Source organism: Thermothielavioides terrestris, chromosome 1 (genome assembly GCF_000226115.1).
Source record: "Thermothielavioides terrestris NRRL 8126 chromosome 1, complete sequence".
Classification (NCBI taxonomy): domain Eukaryota; kingdom Fungi; phylum Ascomycota; class Sordariomycetes; order Sordariales; family Chaetomiaceae; genus Thermothielavioides; species Thermothielavioides terrestris.
The window spans coordinates 5,377,331-5,396,353 of record NC_016457.1 but is presented as its reverse complement, the minus strand read 5'-3'; the positions used below and the strand labels follow the sequence as shown (position 1 = coordinate 5,396,353).

The window sequence follows — 19,023 nt, the reverse complement described above, 5'->3', positions numbered from 1 at the left end:
GGGTTCCTGTGTCTTGCCTCTCCCTTCCAGAGCGTCGACGCTCCCTCTTTGCGTCAACCCCGCTGCAGACGATCTCATCGCAAAGTGGCGTCCGAGCTGGTCGCGCATGGCCCCCGCTCCGGCGCTGAAGTGCGCAGTGCTTTGATAAGGTCGATATCAAAGCCAGCCACCACGAGCCGACTGCTCCTCCTCTTTGCGACATGAGAGCAACGGCCAAATAGACAGCGAGTGTAGGAAGGAGCGTTGGAGGACTGTGTGCAGCTGGGGCCACAGGCAGGGACGACTGGTTTGGAAGATGCCTGGTGGCTACCTCATCTGACGTGTCCACGCACCGCCCTCCTTCGTCTGAAGGCCCACGCCTGGTGGACTGCGCTTCGTCTGGCAGGAACGACTCCCAGCAGCGGCTTGCACCGAACATTCCAGCAAAGAGCCTGGGACCCCCAGACCTTGGTTGGTGCTTGCTGGTTCTTGTCTGCTTTCAAGCGTCGACTGGTTTCGCCTCTTGGATCCGCCGTCACCTTGCTGAACGCTGCATCGTTGAGTGTACGTCACGTCACGGTGCTGTTCGCCACTCCGATTCTAGTCGGTTCTCAGTTTGCACCGGTTGTGTGTCTGGCCTTACAAGCTGCAGTAACCGGCCCTCCGCACACTGTCTATGCAGCTGTCTGAAGGCTAGGATAAGCAGCACGTGGACAACCGCCTTTCAAATCTCTTTGAATCCGATCTGAGATCTCTTCCAGGACGTTCAGTCCTCCGACGAACCATCAAACATCGATATCCTCTTTCCGTGCTTCAGCACGCTGTGCACTCCGACAGTGCTAGCTACTGGCCGGCACTCTCGCCCACGACTAAGCGGCCTCTCACCAGCGACTAAGCAAACCGACGACTAAGCGACTGGCGACTAAGCGACTGAAGATGTCCTTCTCAAATCAAGGCGGGGGCACCCTTACGCTGCCCTCTCCTACCCACATTCACCACGTTGACGTTACCGCAACTGTTCGGTCGCTCCGACGATCGCTTTCGCGGTCACCCTCTAAGTTCAAATTGTCGGGCATTTCCTCGCCCTCTCCATCGACCAACGCGCAGTTCCCTCAACTCGCATCCGCATCAGTACCAGCGACGCCTACAGTTTCGGTGCCTGAGGGCTTCTCGCCCGTTTCTTTCTCGGCACCACCGCTGCCTGCTGTGACTGGTACGCCTTTCAAGCCGAACATCAAGCTCCCGGTGCGCTCCACAAGGTCGAAACAAGTAAACCGACCCCTCTCCCGGTCTCGAGTTTCGCCCAAGAGTCCTCTCAAGCGCGTTTTTGGCCCTTCGTCCGATTGTGGCAATCAAATCCCTTCATCCATCTCAAGCGCTGAAACCCGTGACCAAGAAAACGCGCCTCTGAGCGACTGTCCCATCGCGTTGAGCCCCGCGTCGCGTCGCAGCCTCGAGCGCCCGTTGCGCCACTCAATGCACCTCGACATCTCCGGATCCACCAAGAACGGTATTTCCAAATTTCTCGAGATGAACAACGAACCTTTTCCCGCGATTTCCGTCAGCCCGCTCAAGCGGAGCGACGCGGACGACAGCCTAGGCAGCACCAGTTTCGGAAGCCCAGTAGCGAAGCGCCGAAGTCTCCATGGGATCGCCAATTTTGGGAGCGAAACCACGGCTGCTGAAAAGCAGTCGCATGCGCCGCCCCAAAGCTTCAACCTCCATGAAGACGTGAACCACGAGTACGAATTGACGGGGTCTGCCGCTTCGCCGTTCCGGGACTCGCTTGCTTCGCCGACGCCGTCTGCTTTGCCCAAGCGCACCTCATCGTTGCGCAGAAGCGCACTGCAGCAGCGGTACGGCGAGAATAGATCCTCTTTGGGCCGGCGTGCGGGCGAGAAGCAGTTGGCGCAATTCTCAGCTGAGCCCGCCTCGCCGAGCGCTGGATCCCGGCCTCGATTGTCGCTGGATCAGTACGTCCCACCCGACGAGCGAGAAGTCGCATCTGCGCAGGATCATCTGATCCAACGTCCGGCAAACCAGCCTCATCCGTTGTCCCGGACGCTGACGCAATCCTCATCGGGCTCGAGCCTCCCTGATGAGTCTCCAACCCATGAGCCCAGCGCGCCCATGAGCAATAGACGGCGGGCGCTGCTCAACCTCTCAAAATCACTGCCTCCCGGAGCGCAGCGGCCCGTGAACGTTTCGGAAACGACCGAGACCCCTCAGTATAAGCAGGCCAAGCCGCTGCAGGCGGCATTCACCTCGACTGGTCTCGTTTCCAAGATGTCCCTCAATCGAGAGGGCGGTCCCCAGCAGCCTGGTGCCAAGGTCCCCATCATGCCGGATACTCCCTGCAAAAAGCAGCCTTATAACTCGGCTACTTTCCCGCCCGGCAGCGGCAGTGGTGGACGGCGGTCCCGCATATCCCTTGGCAGCCCGTCCACTCCTTTCAGCTTTGTGGCAGCACCCGTTCGCGGCAATCTGTTCGGAACGCAGGACAAGTCCGGCAGCCTGCTCTTTCAAAAGGTCGCCTCGAGCCATACCAGGAAGGGAAGCATGCTGAGCCTGGATGGTGATGAACTCCCCGGCGTCCTCGAGGAGCTCCCGCCCACCCCAACCAAGAACCTGTTCTTCAAGTCAATTGCGTCGCAGGTTGAGGGCGCCCAGACCCCCGGCGACTCGCGATCCTTTGCTGCTCGCGCTCCGCTGTTTCGCTTGGGAACCAACCCGCGAACCTCCCGCGTCGATCCGGCGTCCGGAAGCCCGCAAGTCGTGTCAAGCACGGACGAGCAAGTTGGCCAGGGCAGCCGGGCAGTCGATGACAGTGCCCGCCCCTCGACTCCGTTCAGCAGCGACTCACCGTCTCTGGGGTTTTCCTTCACTTCCTTGGCGGGGAGCCACACGCATCCCGTGCCATTTACCACACCAGCGCCGGCGAGGACTTCGCCGCTGTTCTTCGCGACGGTTAACGATGTGCCCGGTCGCTGCGGCGGAACTGACGCCGCTGCTGCTCAGAGCCCGCTGAACATGGAGATCGGTTCACCTCACACGCCGCAGGACGCCGCCGAGAGCCCGATGGCGCTGCCAGACCCGAGTGGTTTGTCGATATCCAAACCCCAGGGTTGGAACGCGAAGTCTCTGGGAACCCCGGCGACGCCCAGCAACTCGCAGACCCGTCAGCTCTCCTCCAGCTTTGCCGATCGCCGAGCCAGCATCACTCCCCAGAACGGGAATGGTCCGGGCGACGCCGACGAGTCATTACTGGCCCGCTTTGACAAATCGGAGGTTATCGGCAAGGGTGAATTCTCTCAGGTGTACCGTGTAGTCAAGTCGGGTGCTCCCGCCTCCATCATGACGGCCTTTTCGACCACGCCGCGGACGCCCTCCAGTCCAGTCCAAGACAGAGTGTACGCAGTCAAGAAGCTCCGGATCCCCTCGCTCAACATCCGGGGCCGGCAGGCGAAGCTTCAGGAGGTCGCGATCCTGCAGGCTCTGCGCCACAGCAGCAAGGTCATTCAGTTCATTGACAGCTGGGAAAGTGACGGCCATCTCTACATTCAAACCGAGTATTGCGCCGAGGGCAGTCTCGATGTGTTCTTGCAGACCGTTGGAGGAGCGGGTCGATTGGATGATTTCAGAATCTGGAAGATTCTCGGGGAGACGGCTCAGGTATGTTGAACACATCGCTACCCGCCTAGCTGTGACCCATGCGTAGTCGCTAACAACGAACTGTAGGGATTGTCGGCGGTCCACCAGGCCGGTTTCGCCCATCTCGATATCAAGCCGGCCAACATATTCATCACGTTCGATGGTTATCTCAAGATTGGCGACTTTGGCCTGGCAACTCCGTTGCCCGCCCCCGAAGGCATCGAGGGAGAGGGCGATCGCGAATACATCGCCATGGAGGTCATGCGTGGGCAGTATGACAAGCCTGCCGATATCTTCGCCCTGGGGCTCATCGTCGTGGAGATCGCCTGCAATGTGGTCATGCCCGATAACGGCCCGATCTGGGTGGCGCTTCGCAATGGCGACCTGAGCATGCTCACCCGGCTCACATGCGGCGAAGCCGGCGCCCTCGTCCGCGATGCCAACGGCGTCCCCATCACTCACGACTCGGGCATATCTCAAGTTGCAGAAAACTCACCCTTGAAAGCGATGACGCACGACGCGAGTAACCTCTTCGGCGCGCAAAAGCGAAAGGAGCGGCAGGAGCCGCCCAATTTCATGCTGGATCCCGAGGATCCTCACTCTCTCGACAACATGGTGGCCTGGATGGTGCAGCCAGACCCCGCCAATCGCCCAACTGCCGAACAATTGCTGGCATCGGAGCCGGTAACTTGGGTTCTCAGCCGCCGGACTGCGGGTGCGGCCGTCTTTGAGGGGAATTGGGGCCCCAAGCCTGACGCCGAGATGATCGACGTTTAAGAAGTCCAAGACGACACCCTGGCGATGTTAGAGCAATACCTACCTGCTCTCGTCGCTACCATGCTGGATCTGCCTGCCGCCACTTGAGGGGCGGTGGGCATACCAGGAGCATATGTCTGAGTAGTAGTGAAGTTGAATTGGTCGGCTATCATCGCTGGATATCCGTGGCGGATGGGGGGATATCGAGGCCATCTGGAGTCCCTTGATGATGGGCCGTGTGTGGCTTGTATGGAGTCAACTTGGGCGGGATGCGGTCTTTCGGTTTCAGCATTGTTTGACACCGGCTCGGAAACGACGACATGCTCCGTTTACGAGTCAACACCGGATGGCGCCAACGTCACGCATGCACCTTCATTTTACCCGCGGCGTCGGGTATGTTTTCTGACGACCGGCGTTGTTATTTCGCCGGGCAACATTTCGCATTGGCTTCGCCCGTGGAATTGGCGCCACGGACATCGTTACAAAGGAGGCGGCCGGACGAGTTCCCGCTCCTGGTCGCAGAACCCTCCGCGGCGACGGATGGGATGTTAATTCTGGGACTGACGGCGTTGACTGGCGATCCCGTTCACTCGTTTATGGAGGTTGCAGCAGCAATCGACGGACGTTGGCTCGAGGGAAAGGCCTCGACACGCCAGGTTCGGACCTGCATTATGGGAAGCGTTCATGCATCCCTGTATAAACTACGGCATGGTTGGCATTGCATTTGCTGGCTGGCTATGGATTGGCTCTTTGTAAGGCTGCTCTCGGGCGCCCATGTCTTTTTAGGGAGGAATCATCATGATGATACGATTGGGATGACACGATTTAGAGGCAAAACTCTATGTACGTACTACCGACCTGTCTAATACCATTTCCTTTGTCGATCAGTTAGCGGGAGTTTTTTGTCGGGTGTAGTGTTTGATAGTGTAGAATCAACATCACTGTTGATGCCCCCTCTCAAATTGCGATGTCAGCGAGACTCGGGCTGCGACTCGGTCTTTGATGTTGGACATCAATTGCGCTGATCTTGACTTCCGGCAGCTGAGTCGCTAAAGTACAGTGGTGGATTTGGGCCTTGGGGTAGAGTCTTCATGATACTTGTCCTATCGTAGATCCTTCCTTGATTCTGGGCCTGCCTGCTTTCCATTACCGTAAGTGCACCCGCTGCTGATGAGGCAAGGCAGCAAAGCTTACGATGAATGCACCTCTCCTGAGTGCCGTCTTATTGATCCTACATCGCCAGACCCAGAACCAACAGCCCTACAGCAGGCAAACCCATGCATGACCCAAACACGCCCTCTCCTCCCACAACAGCCGAAAGCTCCCCGAACGCCTGCCCTGCCCGGAGTGCCTTCTCCAGAATCGTACATACCCGACCAAACCAAACACAAAGCAACCAACCCCAACAAAAACCGCCAAACCTACCACCGGTGTCCACCGAGCACAAAACAGCCAAGCCCCTTAGATGGAGCCATAGTCCGCACAGCACCATCCACCCTTCCACTCTCTCCACCCTTTCACTCTCCAAAGCCCAACCTACCCAGGCCCAATAATACTTCCTAACTGACTGACTGACCATACTGAAACCCCCCCTCTACCATAGTAACCACCATACACTACCGCGACGATAGCAAATAGCAGCCAGCCAGCCAGCCAACCAGCAGCCGGCCACGAACACAACCGCGACAATCAAAGCAACGATCCACTCGCTCACTCGCTCACTCACTCACTCACTCAACTCGTTCACGCAAGCAACTCACTCAAACTTGCCGCGCGAGAACAAGCCGCCGACGACCTGGCCGCGGGCCTCGGCGCCGCGCCACCGCCGCGCCTCCCGCCGCCGCTCGGCCTCGGCCAGCGCCGCGCGCCGCTCCGTCTCGCGCGCCAGGTAGCTCACGCCGGAGCGCTTGCCGGCGGGCTTCTTGATCTTCATTGTTTCTAATGCTGCTGCTGAGGCTGAGGCGGATGCGGATGCGGATGATGTCGTTCCTCTGGTGGTGGTGGTGACGCCTGGGGTGGTGGAAGTGGATGAGGTGGAGGTGGAAGAGAGGAGGGAGTTGGTTGTTGCGCGCCGGAGGAGGGTTGGGACGCGGAAGGTGTTGTTGGCGGTGCTGCTGCTTCCGGAGGCGGTGGCGGCGGCAAAGGCCAGTTTGCTGCTGCCGCTGGAGGCGGTGGAGGAGGCGTTGCGCTTGAGGTTGATGCGGTCGATGATGGTGGTGCTGCCGACGGCGGGCTTGCTGCGGCGCGGGTTGCGGTTCTCCTTGTTGCTGCTGGACGACTGCGGGCGGGAGGGTGCACCCGTGTCTTCGTCCTCGTCGTCGGACGAGCCGAGCTCGGTGGCGGGGATGAGTGACGACGAGAAGTTGAGCGGCTCGTCGAGCAAATTGGACAGGGACTCGCGGATCTCGCCGATCGTGGACGGCTTCCTGCCTTCTTTGGCGCGGCGCGGGTTGGCTTGGCGCGAAGCGCCGGCGGGCTGCGGCTGGCTGTTGGGGATGACGGTGGCTTTTGATCCAGCGGCGGCGGAGGCCAGCGAGTCCTGGCTCTCCGTCCCCGCTGGAGCAGGCGGCGGCGCAAAGATGAAGTCCATGTCGTCGTCGCTGCCCCGGTCCTCGATGGTCCGCAGGAACGCCTGGTTGCGCGGGTTCTCGGCCACCTTGCTGATGCGCTCATCGGCGAACAGGGCGCGCTGCATCTTGGCGAACTGGCGGCGCTTCATGCGCCGCCGAGCCTCGCCGCCGTCGTCCGAGTCGGACAGGTCGTCCCAGTTGCCGGCGCGCTTGCGCCGGAGCATGCCCGTCGTCACGTCGTGGAACAGCTTATCGACCTCCTTCTCCGCCATGGCGCGCTCATGGTCACTGCGAGGGGTTAGCTTCCGGCTGGGATATTGGGATAACGCAGAAAGGGGTGATAGCGACTTACGCATGGAAGGCAGCCAGCTTCCGCTCGTCAGCCTCGTCAGCCTTGGTCTCGTCATCGATAATCTCCTTGACCGACTGGTCATCGTCGTCATCGTCGCTGTCTTCCCCGTCGGGGCCGCCAAGCCCGGCATATTCATCCTCGGACTCCTCGGCCTGCTCCTCGACCATCTCGCGGGCCTTGCTCTTCTTCTTGTCAAACGCGGCCTGGCGCTTCTTCTCCTTGAGCGCAGCCTTCTTCATGGCGGTAAACGCGTTGTTGGGCACGGTGCCGAACCCGAACTCGTCCGTCTCGTGATCCTCCATCGCCTCGTCTTCCCCATCCGAGACGGAAGCGAGGCGGCGGCTGGGCGAGGCGGGGACGACGTCGGCCTTGCGCCTCAGCTTGCCGGTCCGCCGCACCAGCGGCGAGTCGTTCTGCCCAGCCTCGGCGTCGGCCTGGGTCCGGCCAACGGGGAGTGTATCGACGGTCGAGACGGGGGCTTCGACGAAGCGCTGGCGGAGCGGGGAGTAGTTGCGGAAACCAGCGTCCTGAGTCGGCTCGATGAGGTCGGATGCCTGCGTCAGGTTCTCCCCCTCCCGGAGGAAGGTGTCGAAGCCGTGCATCTGGGACTGCGAGAACTGGATCTGGACGCCCTGGGTCTCGGCTTGCTGCGTCTCCCCTGTCGTGGGCTGGCTGTCGAGGATCATGTCCTCCGCAGCTTCCTGGGCGGTCTGCGAGAAGTTGGAGTCGGGGAAGGCCGTGACATCAAAGGTAGGTCTCGGCTGCGACGGCGAGTCCGCAGGGGCCGTGCCCATCTGGCTGTCATCCATGGTGCCAGCGAAGATCTGCGTCAGCCCCAGACCGGCCGGACCGGAGACGGGGAGTCCAGGGATGAAAGTCTTTGTTGCCGATCGCAGGACCGATGTCGGCACGCTGGGCGACTCGGCGTTGCGAGTCGACGGCGACTTTGGGAAGTGAGCCTTCGGCTGAGGAGTGGCCTTGACAAAGGGTGCGGCGTCGTCGTCGTCGTCGTCTTCCTCGTCAGAGAGGATGGTAACTTGTTTTCTCGGCCTGCGGCGAGCGTGCTTTGCGCTGACGACCTCCTCATCCGAGTCTTTGTCCTCAGCTTGCTCGGTAGCCTCTTCAGTCTCCGACTCCTCTGCACTCTCGGCAGCATCATCAATCATGTTCATGGTTTCCTTCTCCTTCTCCTCCTCTTCGGCACCCTCTTCCTCTTCGCCGCCCTCCTCCTCCTCCTCAGAACCAGACAATTCAAACTCGACCTCCTCCTCCTCGTCCTCCTCCTCATCCTCCTCCTCATCGCTATCGTCCCACCCCAACGGATCCTCCCCGCCCTCCCCCTCCCGCCTCTTCTTCCTCTCCGCCTTCGCGGCCTCCCGCTCCCGCTCCATGATCTCCTCGGCCTCCCGCCTCGCCCTGGCCACGATGTCGTCCACGGCCTGCAGCTCGCGCTCCCGCTCCTCGGCCGTCGGCACGTACACGCCCCGCGCCCGCAGCATCTCCAGGTGACGGTCGCGCTCGAGCTTGGCCTGCTGTCGCGCGCGCTGCAGCAGGCTGGCGTGCAACTCGCCTGCCGTCATGGGCGCCTGCTCATGATGGTGGGAGTGCTGGTCGTGGAGCTTGTTCCTCCCTGCGCGGGAAGGGGGGATGGGCTTCTTGTCCGGGTCGTCGAGGTGGGCGAGGCGGCGGAGCAGTTGGAGCGGGCGCGGCTCTTTGGCTTGGTTGAGCGGGGCGCGGTCGAAGATGGCGTCGATTTTGGACTTGCGGGTCGGTTGGATGACGAGGTCATCGTCGTCCAGGGTTAGAGTTGCGGCGTTGGCCTGGATGGGTGGGAGCTTGACGCGGATGTTGCGTTTCTGCGACTTGGCGGCCGCGCGCTGCTCGGCCTCCTCGAGCTCGGCAGCAGTAGCTTTGCCCTTGCCCTTGTCGAGCTTCCTGCGGGCAGCGGCTGCTTCCACCATTTCTTCTAGAGTAGGGAAGTCATCGTCGTCGTCGTCTCCTTCATGTCTGGGTGCCTCAGACACTGCCCGGGCAACCTCCTCCGCACCCGCATCCTTGCCAACTTGCGGCGGCGAACTAGGCGGCGTGTCGGCACCCTTCATCTCAGCATCGGTGTGCTGCGCGGACTCCGGCGTCGGGGCACGGCTCGAGCTCGCCGCTGCCGGCGCAGGTTCGGAAGGCGCTGGTGCGCCTTCGGGCTTGAAGTTGAACCGCTCAAACAGGGCGGCCTTGGGAATCTTCTTCCTGACCCTCGCCTCATGCGCCAGCTGCAGACTACGGGCCAGCCGCTGGGTCTCGCGGTTCATCTCCTCGATCGCCTTCTTGCTGGCCTTTCGCGCAGGGCGTGCCGAGGATGCTTCCTGCGTGAGCTTCCGGCCGCCGTCGTCGTCGGTGATGTTGTCGTCTCCATCGTCCTCGGCCAGGAAGTCGTCTTGGTCGTCGTGGCCAGCTGCCTTGCGGCGCTCGGCTTTCTTGCGGGCTTCTTCGGCCTCGCGTGCCAGCCGTTCCTGCCGCTTCTTGGCAACAAGGGCGAGGAAGCGGGGATTCTTGGTCAATGCGGCCGGACTGGGCAAGTCATCGTCGTCATCGTCATCGTTATCACCGCCAACTCCGGCATTCCCTGTCGACGGGGTCTGCGGCTTGGATGGCGAGACAAACAGGCCGGGAGACGACGCCGGTTCCTGCGGCCTGGTCTCGGTCGCTGGGGTAGAGCTGCGTTCCCGGCGAGACTTGAGCCTTCTGGGACGCGCCACGATCACATCCTCGTCCTCCTCGTGATTGTCATGCTGCTCGGTAGCTGCGCCGGCACCGTCGCTCTTCTTCGCCGGCGAGATAGCGGGCGGACTGGCCCGCGTCAAGGTCGCGTTGTCCTCGGCCTCCGCCTCAGGCTCGGATTCGGATTTTGGCTCTGCATTGCCGCGCACTTGCATTCTCGACGCAAGTTTCCCGCGTGGACGGAGGATTTCGTCGTCCTCTTCAGAGCTGCTGTCGGCCAAGACCAGAAACCGGTTGTGCCTGCGGGGGGGCGCTGGGGCTGAGGTGGGTGACGCGCTGCGAGACGCGCGCGATGCAGGCGAAGACGGCGCAGACGAGGCCATTGTGCCCGCAATTAGGGGTTTCTGCCGAGTAAAGATATGGTTTCGAGTGCTGATCTATGGGTATTCCCAAAGATCGCGGCAGAACTAGTGTGTAGACTGGAGAATAAGCTGGGGTGGTGGGATAGTGGTGTGGTAGGTGCCGGGGTTTGACATGTTTTAGTGGGGAAGACGCGCTGCGCGAGCTGAGAGACGCGTAGCGCGGTGTGAGTGGGCGGATGTCAGTCGGTACGGAGGTCGCTACCAAAAGACCCCTCTCACCGCCTTCATCGCCAAGACCACTACAGCGAGAAGCTACTGTAAGGTAATACACCTCTCCCCAGTTTGTTCAAAGCTCCTGTTGGGGCAAATCAACTTCTCCATCTTCTTGTTATTAAGCTAAACGATTTATAAAAAAAAAAGAAAAAAAAGGAGAAAAAGAGGGAGGGAGGGGGAGAGAGGAAGGAGAGAGAGAGAGAGAGGGAAGGAAAGAAAAGAAAAGAAAGAAAAGAAAGGAAGGAAAAGAAAAAAAATGAGATAGAAAAGAGATAGAAAAGAAAAAGAAAAGAAAAAGAAAATAAAAAGAAGAGAAAAAAAGAAAAAAGAAAAGGATAAACAAGTGACATTTAGATACCTGAAATATATAGATCCGATGTATCTGCTATGAATGCTAGTAGAATATCTGAAGGCGGTGAGCAGGTTCTTTTAGTAGCGACTTCCATATAGCTATCCTAACACGGGATCCGAGGCAGATCGCTTCCCTCCCCTTCCCTGTCTCAGGTCCCTCCCTCCATCCCCTCGAAGGCTGTTTCGGGTATCGCTCGTAAAATTACAGTACAAAGCCCTCTCCAAACTCAATGCCAGTCCGCCCGCAAACCCCTTTCGCCCCGAGGTTGCGTGACAGTGCCTGCGATGTCCCCAGTAGACGCCAAATGTGCCACCGTTCCCCCCTTTTGAGTGCCCGCTCCGAGAGTCATACACGGCACATTGAAAGACGCCCCTTGAGAAAAATGCCAGTGCCGATGCAATGCCTGAAAGCAACCGGTCGCCGCCGCCCCCGTTTCGTAACGCCGTGATCCCACCCGCTGAGAGACGCCTGTGGAGAAGATTGAAACAGCAAAGAAAGAAGTTGAAATGGATGAAACGACCGCTTGGAGACAGCCACGGCTTAAGCCTCCACAGCACGTCAGCCCGTGGCCAGGAACGAGTCCAGAACGCTGTTAAGCAACTCCCCAGCCGCCGCGTCGGCGCCTTCCCACCCCAACTCGTCGTCGACGTCCATCTGATCGCCGTGCCCAATCCCGTTGGGGAGCGGCTGTTCGTCCTTCGGTTTCCCGTTTACGCCGCCCATTTCAACGTCTTCGTCATGGTCCTCGACCCTGCTGCGGCCGTCAATATAAGTGTAATCGTCCCAGTTCTCCAGCTCGCCTTCTCGGTAGCTGTACACGACCGACCGGGCGATGACGGGGAAGCTCGCCAAGCCACAGTCGCCCATCTCCAGCGCCAGCCGGAGGTCGGCCATGCCCAGCGGCCCGCGCTCGCTCGCCGCCTTGGCTTCGACGGGCAGCAGCCCGCTCTTGTCGCGCGTGAGTTCGCCGCGCTGGAATGCCTCCTCCTCCCGCGCCAACTGTCGTCGGTACTTATGCGTCTGAATCCAGTTGTTGCTGGGGCCGAACCCGGCGCTGCCCGAGTCGCCCGGCGGGTTGCTCCGCGTGCGGCTGAATATGGAGGACAGGCTCTCCTTGATGAAGGTCTCGGTCGCGATCAGCATGAATTGCGCCGCGTCAGGCGCGTGGCCGCCTGCGAGGCCCGCTTCGTAGCAGAATGGTAGCATGCGCGCCTCGATGTTACTGACGTCCGGGAATTCGCCGGACTCGACAGCTAATGGTTGCGCATACCGCTTCCGAATCTCCAGGTCGAAGTCTAGGAAGGCACAGTTAGCCGGCTCCGCCGTCGTTCGTGAGTCGCGGTGGACACATACTCATGCGGCTGAGACTGCCGCCCGCACTCGCCGGTACATCGGCCGGCTTGGCGTGCCGTATTCGGCCGTGGTCCGTAAACACGTTGGCCAAGGACTCGTAGGGGTCGAACTGAGTTGGTCAGCACTGACATTGAAAGAGTTCCGTGCACACCCCGTCGACCCACCTCGTTGTGCACAAGGTCCTTGATCCGCCTGCGATCCCGCGCCGGAAGTTGCATGACCTCCCCCTTCAGCCTGCGTTCTGCGGCGTCTCCAGAGACCGGCTTGCTCCCGGCCGTCGTCGACGGCTTATCGTTGGCGCTGACCCATGGCGCAAGGCCTTGGTCTGGCATCTCGCGGGTGACATTGCCGTATATCGCCGCGATGAGCTGGTTGTGGAGGTGCTCCCTGGTCCCATCGGGGGAGGCCAGTATGGGGTCGATGCGCTCCGACAGCTCGGCCTGGTTGAGCCGGCCTGCAACAACGACAAAAAGTCAGCGAGGTCTGCCCAATTGGATTCGCGGCACAGCAGCGGTGGGGAATGCAGTACCGATGAGGAAATTGGTGATGGTTTCTTTGTACACCGGCCATCGTTCGGGGCCGATGCTGGCCTTCAGCGCCGTGTATATAGGCTCAACATCGATGCGGGCCGGTATCAGCTGGCTCGTTTTGGGGGCTTTGTGTATTGACGGCGCCGAGACATTGATGGATTGTTTTGAGAGCACTGGGGTCGAGAGGCTGATGGATGGCCGGCTCAGCGCGGCAGGGTTGATGTCGACCATGGTGGGAGGCTCACGATGTCCTCGGCCGGCCCCGTGACGGATAAGCGAGCGGTGCGGGCTGTGGCCAGCAAGAGAGCGCGAAGAGGGAGTGCCTCAGGACCGTCGCGCGCGGGTTGTTGCACAATCTTGGGGCGAAGCGGAGCTCATTTGTGCACCAAAATGTCCGCTAGGCTCATGCGATCAGGATGCCGAAGTCAGATCGATGGATCGGGCATGGTAGCGCGGCCGAACGGATGCTGTTCTTCTCGACCGGCCGGATTGTGGTGTTCGGTCGTGCAGTGCGGTTGTCGTTGAATTTTAGTTATGGGGCCTCTCTTGGTGCTGCGGCCAGGGACAGCGACGCTGCAGCTTGCAGTGGCTCGAGCCTGGTTTGGGGTCTGAGAACACACAGCGGGTGACAGTGCGGGGTACATCAAGGCGCACCAAAGCCAGGCGAGCTGCGAGGTACCTCTTCCCCACAATTCAGCCATGTGTAGGGGCTCCTTGCAGCGAGTATTGGTCCCTCTTGGCGCTGCTTTCAGGTGCACTTTGACCCTGCATCCCCACGTCGCGTCGTCGTCGCGTATCCCCTCGTTACGGGAGCAGCAAATTCAACAAAGCAACATTTCAGACGATGCAACGAGCGTCGCTGCAGCCCGAAGTTCTCCAAACAGGCGGCTCGACCACGCATCTAGGCGCCATGCAACCATGGCCAGCAACCACCAGCGCAACCGAATCTCGAATGCCGTCGATAGCCTGATCGCACACCTGGTGCCAGGGAGCGCCGACGACGACGAGCAGCGGGCCCAGGAGCGCCACGACGCCTGCGTCGACATCGTGCGGACTATCCTCGACCGGTGAGAAGCTTAGCCGAAGCAGAAGAGGTGGAGGAAATAAAGAGCACCACTGACGCCCCTCCTTCCCAGCCCCGGCTCCCCCGCCATCGCTTCCGATGTGAACCATGCCTCGGACCTCATCAAGCGCAAGCTCATCCAGAGCAACCCCAGCCAGGCCCTGAGGTTCTCGAATCTCTACACCCGCCTCCTTTCTCTGCCCGTCCTCAGCCAGAAGTGGGCGATCCTGTACCTGCTCTACCAGCTCTCCGACTCGCCGGACCCGAACGAGCCCCTGCCGTTGAGTCCGCCAAAACCGCCAACGCCACGAGCAGCGCCTCGGCCCGTTGAGAGGGAAAGGCGGTCCCGGGCATCGACTGCTGTTGCCACGTCGGAGGAAGAGGCAGTGCACGAGGCCTTCGCACCGGGCGGCCTGAAGAAGCTTCCGCCCGAGAAACCGAAGGGGAGCCAGGCCGAGGAGCGGCAACCCGCGCAAGCCCCGGTTGACGGCAGCCCGAAAAAGGCGGCAAGGGATGTCTCTATCAAGTCCACCCTGCTGGCCGGCCACTCGAGTGACTGGGAACCCTCCGAGATGAGCCTGTTGAGAGATCTCCCCTTCACCCTCCAAGGGCTCTCCTCCACCACCCTTCCCTTTGCCAAGGAGACTGCCCTAAAACTGCCGCCAACCTTGCCTTCTCCCATCATATCCCTTTTACATACTCTAGCTGAGCCCTCTTTGCTGTACAGAGGGCTTGCATCTTTCGTCAAGTCGCCCGCAAAGGAACTTCTTGGTCAGAGTCTGCGTTCCGCCATCAGCAACGAGCTCCGCTCCTACCTCACACTGGTTGCGACGCTCGAGGGCCAAATACGAAGGGCTCTCTGCTCGCTGGATGAGTCGGCGCCGCGCGGCGGGATCGGGAAGGCTGGCGTGACCCTGAAGCGCTGCGTTGTGTGGACGCGCGAGGCCACCATGGGCCTGCGGCTCATGTCGCTGATCGCGGAGGAGAGCAAGACCAAGCGCGGCGGGCAGCTGATCAGCATGATCCACGGCTTCTCCACGTCCCACGGCGACCCGGTCGTGGCCGCCTTCGCGGAGCGCCTGCTCGCCGATGTGACCCGGCCGTTCTACGACATCCTCCGGCGCTGGATCTACGACGGAGAGCTGTCGGACCCGCACCGAGAATTCTTTGTTCGGGAGCAGAGCCACAGCGAGGAAGACTGGAAAGAGTCCAAGGCTAAAGGCCAGGCCAGCGTGTGGAACTCCAAGTACGAGGTCGTCGACGCCATGGTGCCCAGCATCATCACGGCCAACCTTGCCCAGAAAGTGTTCCTGATCGGAAAGTCGCTCAACTTTATCCGCCACAGCTGCGGAGACAGCCAGTGGGTCGACGCGTACAGCAAGACGTCGTTCAAGCAGCTCAGCTACGGCGACACGGCGAGGCTCGAGACGTGGATCGACGAAGCGTACAAGATCACGATGCGGCGCCTGATGCACCTCATGAGCAACCGCTTCCATCTGTTCGACCACCTGCAGGCGCTGAAAAACTACATCCTCCTCGGCCAGGGAGACTTCATCGCGCTCCTGATGGAGTCGCTCGCGGCGAACCTAGACCGCCCGGCCTTTGCGCAATTTCGTCACACGCTCACGGCCCAGCTAGAACACGCCATCCGCGGCTCCAATGCGCAATACGACAGCGAAGAGGTCCTCAAGCGGCTCGACGCACGCTGGCTGCAGCTCAGCCACGGCGACATCGGCTGGGACTGCTTCACGCTCGAGTACAAGATTGACGCGCCCGTCGACGTGGTCGTCACCGAGTGGGGCAAGCGGCAGTACCTCAAGGTGTTCAACTTCCTCTGGCGCGTCAAGCGGGTCGAGTTCGCGCTCTCGTCGACATGGCGCAAGTGCATGACGGGCGCGCGGGGCGTGCTGCAGACGTCGGACGAGCAGGTGCTGCAGACGTGGCAGCGCACGCGCGGCGTGCTCGCCGAGATGGTGCACTTCGTCGGGCAGCTGCAGCACTACATCCTCTTCGAGGTGATCGAGTCGAGCTGGGCCGAGCTGCAGCGCAACATCCGCAAGGACGACTGCACGCTCGACGACCTCATCACGGCGCACACCAAGTACCTGACCTCCATCACGCACAAGGGCCTGCTCGGCGCCCGCCGCCGCCAGTACCACGACTCGCTGCGCGAGGCCGCCGCCCAGCAAGGCCGCGACCCGGCCGAGCTCGCCGCCGCCGCCGAGGACCGCAACTCGTACATGGTGCAGCTGAGCGAGCTGCTGCGCACCATGCTCGCCTACCGCGACTGCGTCGACGGCCTGTACAGCTGGTCGCTGTCCGACTTCACCCGCCGCCAGGAGGCCGACGCCATCGGCCTGATGCGCAGGAACAAGAAGGCGAAGCTGTCGTCGACGTCATCCGCGCCGTCGGCGGCGGCGGACCTCGACGACCCGTTCGCGACGACCGTCACCCCGACGACGAGCTCGTCGGCGGCCGCCGACAGCCTCAGGTCCGAGCTGCCCGCCCTGCAGGAGCGGCTGGCCCAGCTGGGGCAGAGCTTCCGCGCGCGCCTGCAGGTCCTGCTGGGCGACCTGGCCTACCAGCCGGACGTGGACATGCGCTTCCTCGGCGTGTCGATGAACTTCAATGATGTCTATCAGCCGGTGAAGCGGAAGAGGTCCGCCGCGCCCGGGGCGAGTGCTGCTGCTGCTGCTGCTCAGGGGCAGTCTGGGGGAACGGCAGCGACAGCTGCGGCGGCGGCGGTAGGCGGTAGTTCGTCGAGGGCGTAGGGGCCCAAGATGGCATCTGATACGCCGCCTGTTACGCCGACGGGTCAGGGGATCAAGGAGAGATAAGTTAAGGGGTGCATTCTGTGTGTGTCTCTGTGCTTGGGGCTATATCATCGTCATCCGGCGGCGGCGTTTTGGGGAGGGTCAGTACGGGATTATGAAGGCACTCGGAATCGTCGGGTATGGTCAATTATCCCTGGATGGGCTATGACGGGTACGGATATCGCTCAGCTGTTACGGGGTACCATGCTTGATGTTACACATTGGGGATCTGCATTGTTACATCCGTCTTCCGGCTGTGACCATCCATCATCATGCCGGAACAGCCCATTTCACAGAAATGTCGGCAATCCAGCATCACTTACCACCCATTTGCGGTTTTCGTTACCTCACGCAGCCCCTTCCCATCATACCGTTTTCTATACCAACCATTCCTGTTTTTCCTCCTCCATTCCGAACCACATCCGTTCTATTTACCCCTTCCTGATCCTCCTTCGCACCCATCACCCACCCTGCCACCCCCCCACTCACACCGTTCTTCGCCAACCCAGCCTACACGACTTCCTACAACCACTCCACAGCCCAGGTCTCCTCCCCGGCGCGGAACGGCACGACCTCGACCTCGACCTCGACCCGGCCCTCGCCCTCGCCCTTATCTTCACCTTTCAGCGACTCCGCGATCCGCGCGCCGCCCCGCGTGAGCCGGATCTGCCGCGCTGCCGGCGCCACGCCGTAGAACGCGCGCCCGTACTCGGACAGGAAGCCGCGCAGCGCGCCGTCGGTCACGGAGCCCGGCGGCAGGTCGCCTCGTGCCAGGGCCTCGTCGAGGGCGGTCAGGACCTGCGGCGGGGGGGTTGGTGGTTAGCATGAATGGGGATGGAAAAGGGAAGGGATGGCTGGACGGCTTACATAGCCGAGGGCGTAGGGCTGGGTGAAGACGCCTGCGGCGGTGTTGCCTTTGCCCTTTTTGGCGGTGATGTTGTGGGCTGTGCGGCGAGCGTTTAGTTGCTTTCTCTCTCTGGGTGATGGGGTGGTGGATAAGGTGTGAGGTGGGGGAACGTACGGGCGCTGTCGGTGCCGAGGAAGAACTTGCCGTTGCTGGTGACGACGGCGTTGAGCAGGGCGCGGCGGTCCTCGGGGGACTTGGCTGATGGCTTGCAGTAGTGGTGCTAAGCCGCACGGTTAGCCGGTGGACATGAGGGTTGGGGGCAAAACAGCGTTGCCTACCACATTGGCGGCCCAGTCGTCGACCAGGAGGGAAAGGTGGTGAGCGGTCTGCGGCAGTCGGGATCAGCAATTTGCTCAATCAGGAGTAGAATAGGATGAGACCCACGATGGTGCCCGCGACATTGTCGCCCAGCGACCTGACCGCCTCCACCGCGTCCGCCGTCGTGCAGTGCTCCAACACGATCTTCAGCCGCGGATACTTCGCGGCAAGCTCCTTCAGCACCGGCAGGAAGCGGACCTCGGCGTTCATCACGGTCACGCCGTCGGCCGCGCTGCTGGGCACCTCGCCGTGCAGATTCAGCACGATGCCCTCCTCCTCCATCGCCCGCAGCACGTCGTGGAACGGCTCGAACGACACCACGCCCCACTGCGAGTTGGTGGTTGCGCCGCGGGGATACGCCTACAGGACAATGTCAATATGCAACACAACTACTACCCCCGTTATGTCCCCACCCAAAGAAAAAGATCAACCCCCCTACAATCAAGTAAACAAAAACGCACCTTAACCCCCTTAATGCCCGCCTCCCGCGCCCGTCTAATCTCCTCGACCGTGATGCTCTCATGCAGATACAGCGACATGAGATAGGTGACCTCGGGATCCAGGGCCTGCAGCGCGCGCTGGTAGGCCAGGGCCTCGGCGACCGACACGACGGGCCGCGGGGCCAGGTTGGGCATGACGAAGACGGTGTCGATGCCGGCCCGGCGGATGGTTGGCGTCACCAGCGACGCGATCGGCCCCGGCGCGTTGCGCAGGTGCACGTGCATGTCGGCGGCCGCCGGGAGGGTGTAGCTGTCTTGGAGGGGCATTTCGTATTATTTTATTTATTGGGGGATTTTCTGTATTTTTTCAAGGGCGGGTGAATGAGTGACGCAGTCAGAGCTTGTTGGAGGGGCAGTTCCTGGAGGGGCAATTCATGGAGGGGCAGTTCGTGGAGGAGAGTGAAGTCTACGGGCGGTGTTGGCGACAAGGGTTAGGGTTAGAAAGGGTACTTCAATCGCAATTTGCTGCTCGCCGGATGAAGGCCACACAGTGACCAGCGAGTTGCAGTACACACTTCCATAAGACTCC

General features: G+C 61.2%; 5 protein-coding genes across 5 annotated transcripts; 2 read left to right on the top strand and 3 right to left on the bottom strand.

Moving 5' to 3' along the window:
* The first annotated feature begins 667 nt into the window (after nucleotides 1–667).
* Nucleotides 668–4,557, top strand: THITE_2109000 (uncharacterized protein). Its single transcript, XM_003649849.1, has 2 exons — nucleotides 668–3,651; nucleotides 3,718–4,557. The coding sequence occupies exons 1-2, from the start codon at nucleotides 916–918 to the stop codon at nucleotides 4,405–4,407; spliced, it is 3,426 nt and encodes a 1,141-aa protein (XP_003649897.1). The 5' UTR covers nucleotides 668–915; the 3' UTR covers nucleotides 4,408–4,557.
* A 2,690-nt stretch (nucleotides 4,558–7,247) lies between these two features.
* On the bottom strand, nucleotides 7,248–10,782 carry THITE_2108999 (uncharacterized protein). Its single transcript, XM_003649848.1, has one exon. The coding sequence runs from the start codon at nucleotides 10,236–10,238 to the stop codon at nucleotides 7,305–7,307; it is 2,934 nt and encodes a 977-aa protein (XP_003649896.1). The 5' UTR covers nucleotides 10,239–10,782; the 3' UTR covers nucleotides 7,248–7,304.
* A 731-nt stretch (nucleotides 10,783–11,513) lies between these two features.
* On the bottom strand, nucleotides 11,514–13,216 carry THITE_2108997 (uncharacterized protein). The gene is made up of 4 exons (XM_003649847.1): nucleotides 12,893–13,216; nucleotides 12,528–12,817; nucleotides 12,364–12,472; nucleotides 11,514–12,305 (listed from the first exon to the last, which is right to left on the bottom strand). Exons 1-4 carry the CDS (start codon nucleotides 13,122–13,124, stop codon nucleotides 11,569–11,571), a joined length of 1,368 nt encoding a protein of 455 aa, XP_003649895.1. The 5' UTR covers nucleotides 13,125–13,216; the 3' UTR covers nucleotides 11,514–11,568.
* A 589-nt stretch (nucleotides 13,217–13,805) lies between these two features.
* On the top strand, nucleotides 13,806–17,098 carry THITE_58996 (uncharacterized protein). The gene is made up of 2 exons (XM_003649846.1): nucleotides 13,806–13,960; nucleotides 14,030–17,098. Exons 1-2 carry the CDS (start codon nucleotides 13,812–13,814, stop codon nucleotides 16,725–16,727), a joined length of 2,847 nt encoding a protein of 948 aa, XP_003649894.1. The 5' UTR covers nucleotides 13,806–13,811; the 3' UTR covers nucleotides 16,728–17,098.
* Nucleotides 17,099–17,252: 154 nt separating this feature from the next.
* THITE_2108995 (uncharacterized protein) lies at nucleotides 17,253–18,889 on the bottom strand. Its single transcript, XM_003649845.1, has 6 exons — nucleotides 18,456–18,889; nucleotides 18,061–18,354; nucleotides 17,955–18,002; nucleotides 17,791–17,896; nucleotides 17,637–17,713; nucleotides 17,253–17,567 (listed from the first exon to the last, which is right to left on the bottom strand). Exons 1-6 carry the CDS (start codon nucleotides 18,759–18,761, stop codon nucleotides 17,292–17,294), a joined length of 1,107 nt encoding a protein of 368 aa, XP_003649893.1. The 5' UTR covers nucleotides 18,762–18,889; the 3' UTR covers nucleotides 17,253–17,291.
* Between the last annotated feature and the right edge of the window lie 134 nt (nucleotides 18,890–19,023).

Excerpts from the sequence above, each read along its gene's own strand:
- THITE_2109000 (XM_003649849.1), top strand. The coding sequence starts at position 916 with ATGTCCTTCTCAAATCAAGGCGGGGGCACCCTTACGCTGCCCTCTCCT. Across the intron at positions 3,652-3,717 it reads TTCTCGGGGAGACGGCTCAG|GGATTGTCGGCGGTCCACCA; the intron begins GTATGTTGAACA and ends AACGAACTGTAG.
- THITE_58996 (XM_003649846.1), top strand. The coding sequence starts at position 13,812 with ATGGCCAGCAACCACCAGCGCAACCGAATCTCGAATGCCGTCGATAGC. Across the intron at positions 13,961-14,029 it reads GTGCGGACTATCCTCGACCG|CCCCGGCTCCCCCGCCATCG; the intron begins GTGAGAAGCTTA and ends CCTCCTTCCCAG.
- THITE_2108997 (XM_003649847.1), bottom strand. The coding sequence starts at position 13,124 with ATGGTCGACATCAACCCTGCCGCGCTGAGCCGGCCATCCATCAGCCTC. Across the intron at positions 12,818-12,892 it reads CATCACCAATTTCCTCATCG|GCCGGCTCAACCAGGCCGAG; the intron begins GTACTGCATTCC and ends TCGTTGTTGCAG. Across the intron at positions 12,306-12,363 it reads CGGCAGTCTCAGCCGCATGA|ACTTCGACCTGGAGATTCGG; the intron begins GTATGTGTCCAC and ends GTGCCTTCCTAG.
- THITE_2108999 (XM_003649848.1), bottom strand. The coding sequence starts at position 10,238 with ATGCAAGTGCGCGGCAATGCAGAGCCAAAATCCGAATCCGAGCCTGAG.
- THITE_2108995 (XM_003649845.1), bottom strand. The coding sequence starts at position 18,761 with ATGCCCCTCCAAGACAGCTACACCCTCCCGGCGGCCGCCGACATGCAC. Across the intron at positions 17,897-17,954 it reads ACGACTGGGCCGCCAATGTG|CACCACTACTGCAAGCCATC; the intron begins GTAGGCAACGCT and ends CGTGCGGCTTAG. Across the intron at positions 17,714-17,790 it reads CCTCGGCACCGACAGCGCCC|CCCACAACATCACCGCCAAA; the intron begins GTACGTTCCCCC and ends CTCGCCGCACAG.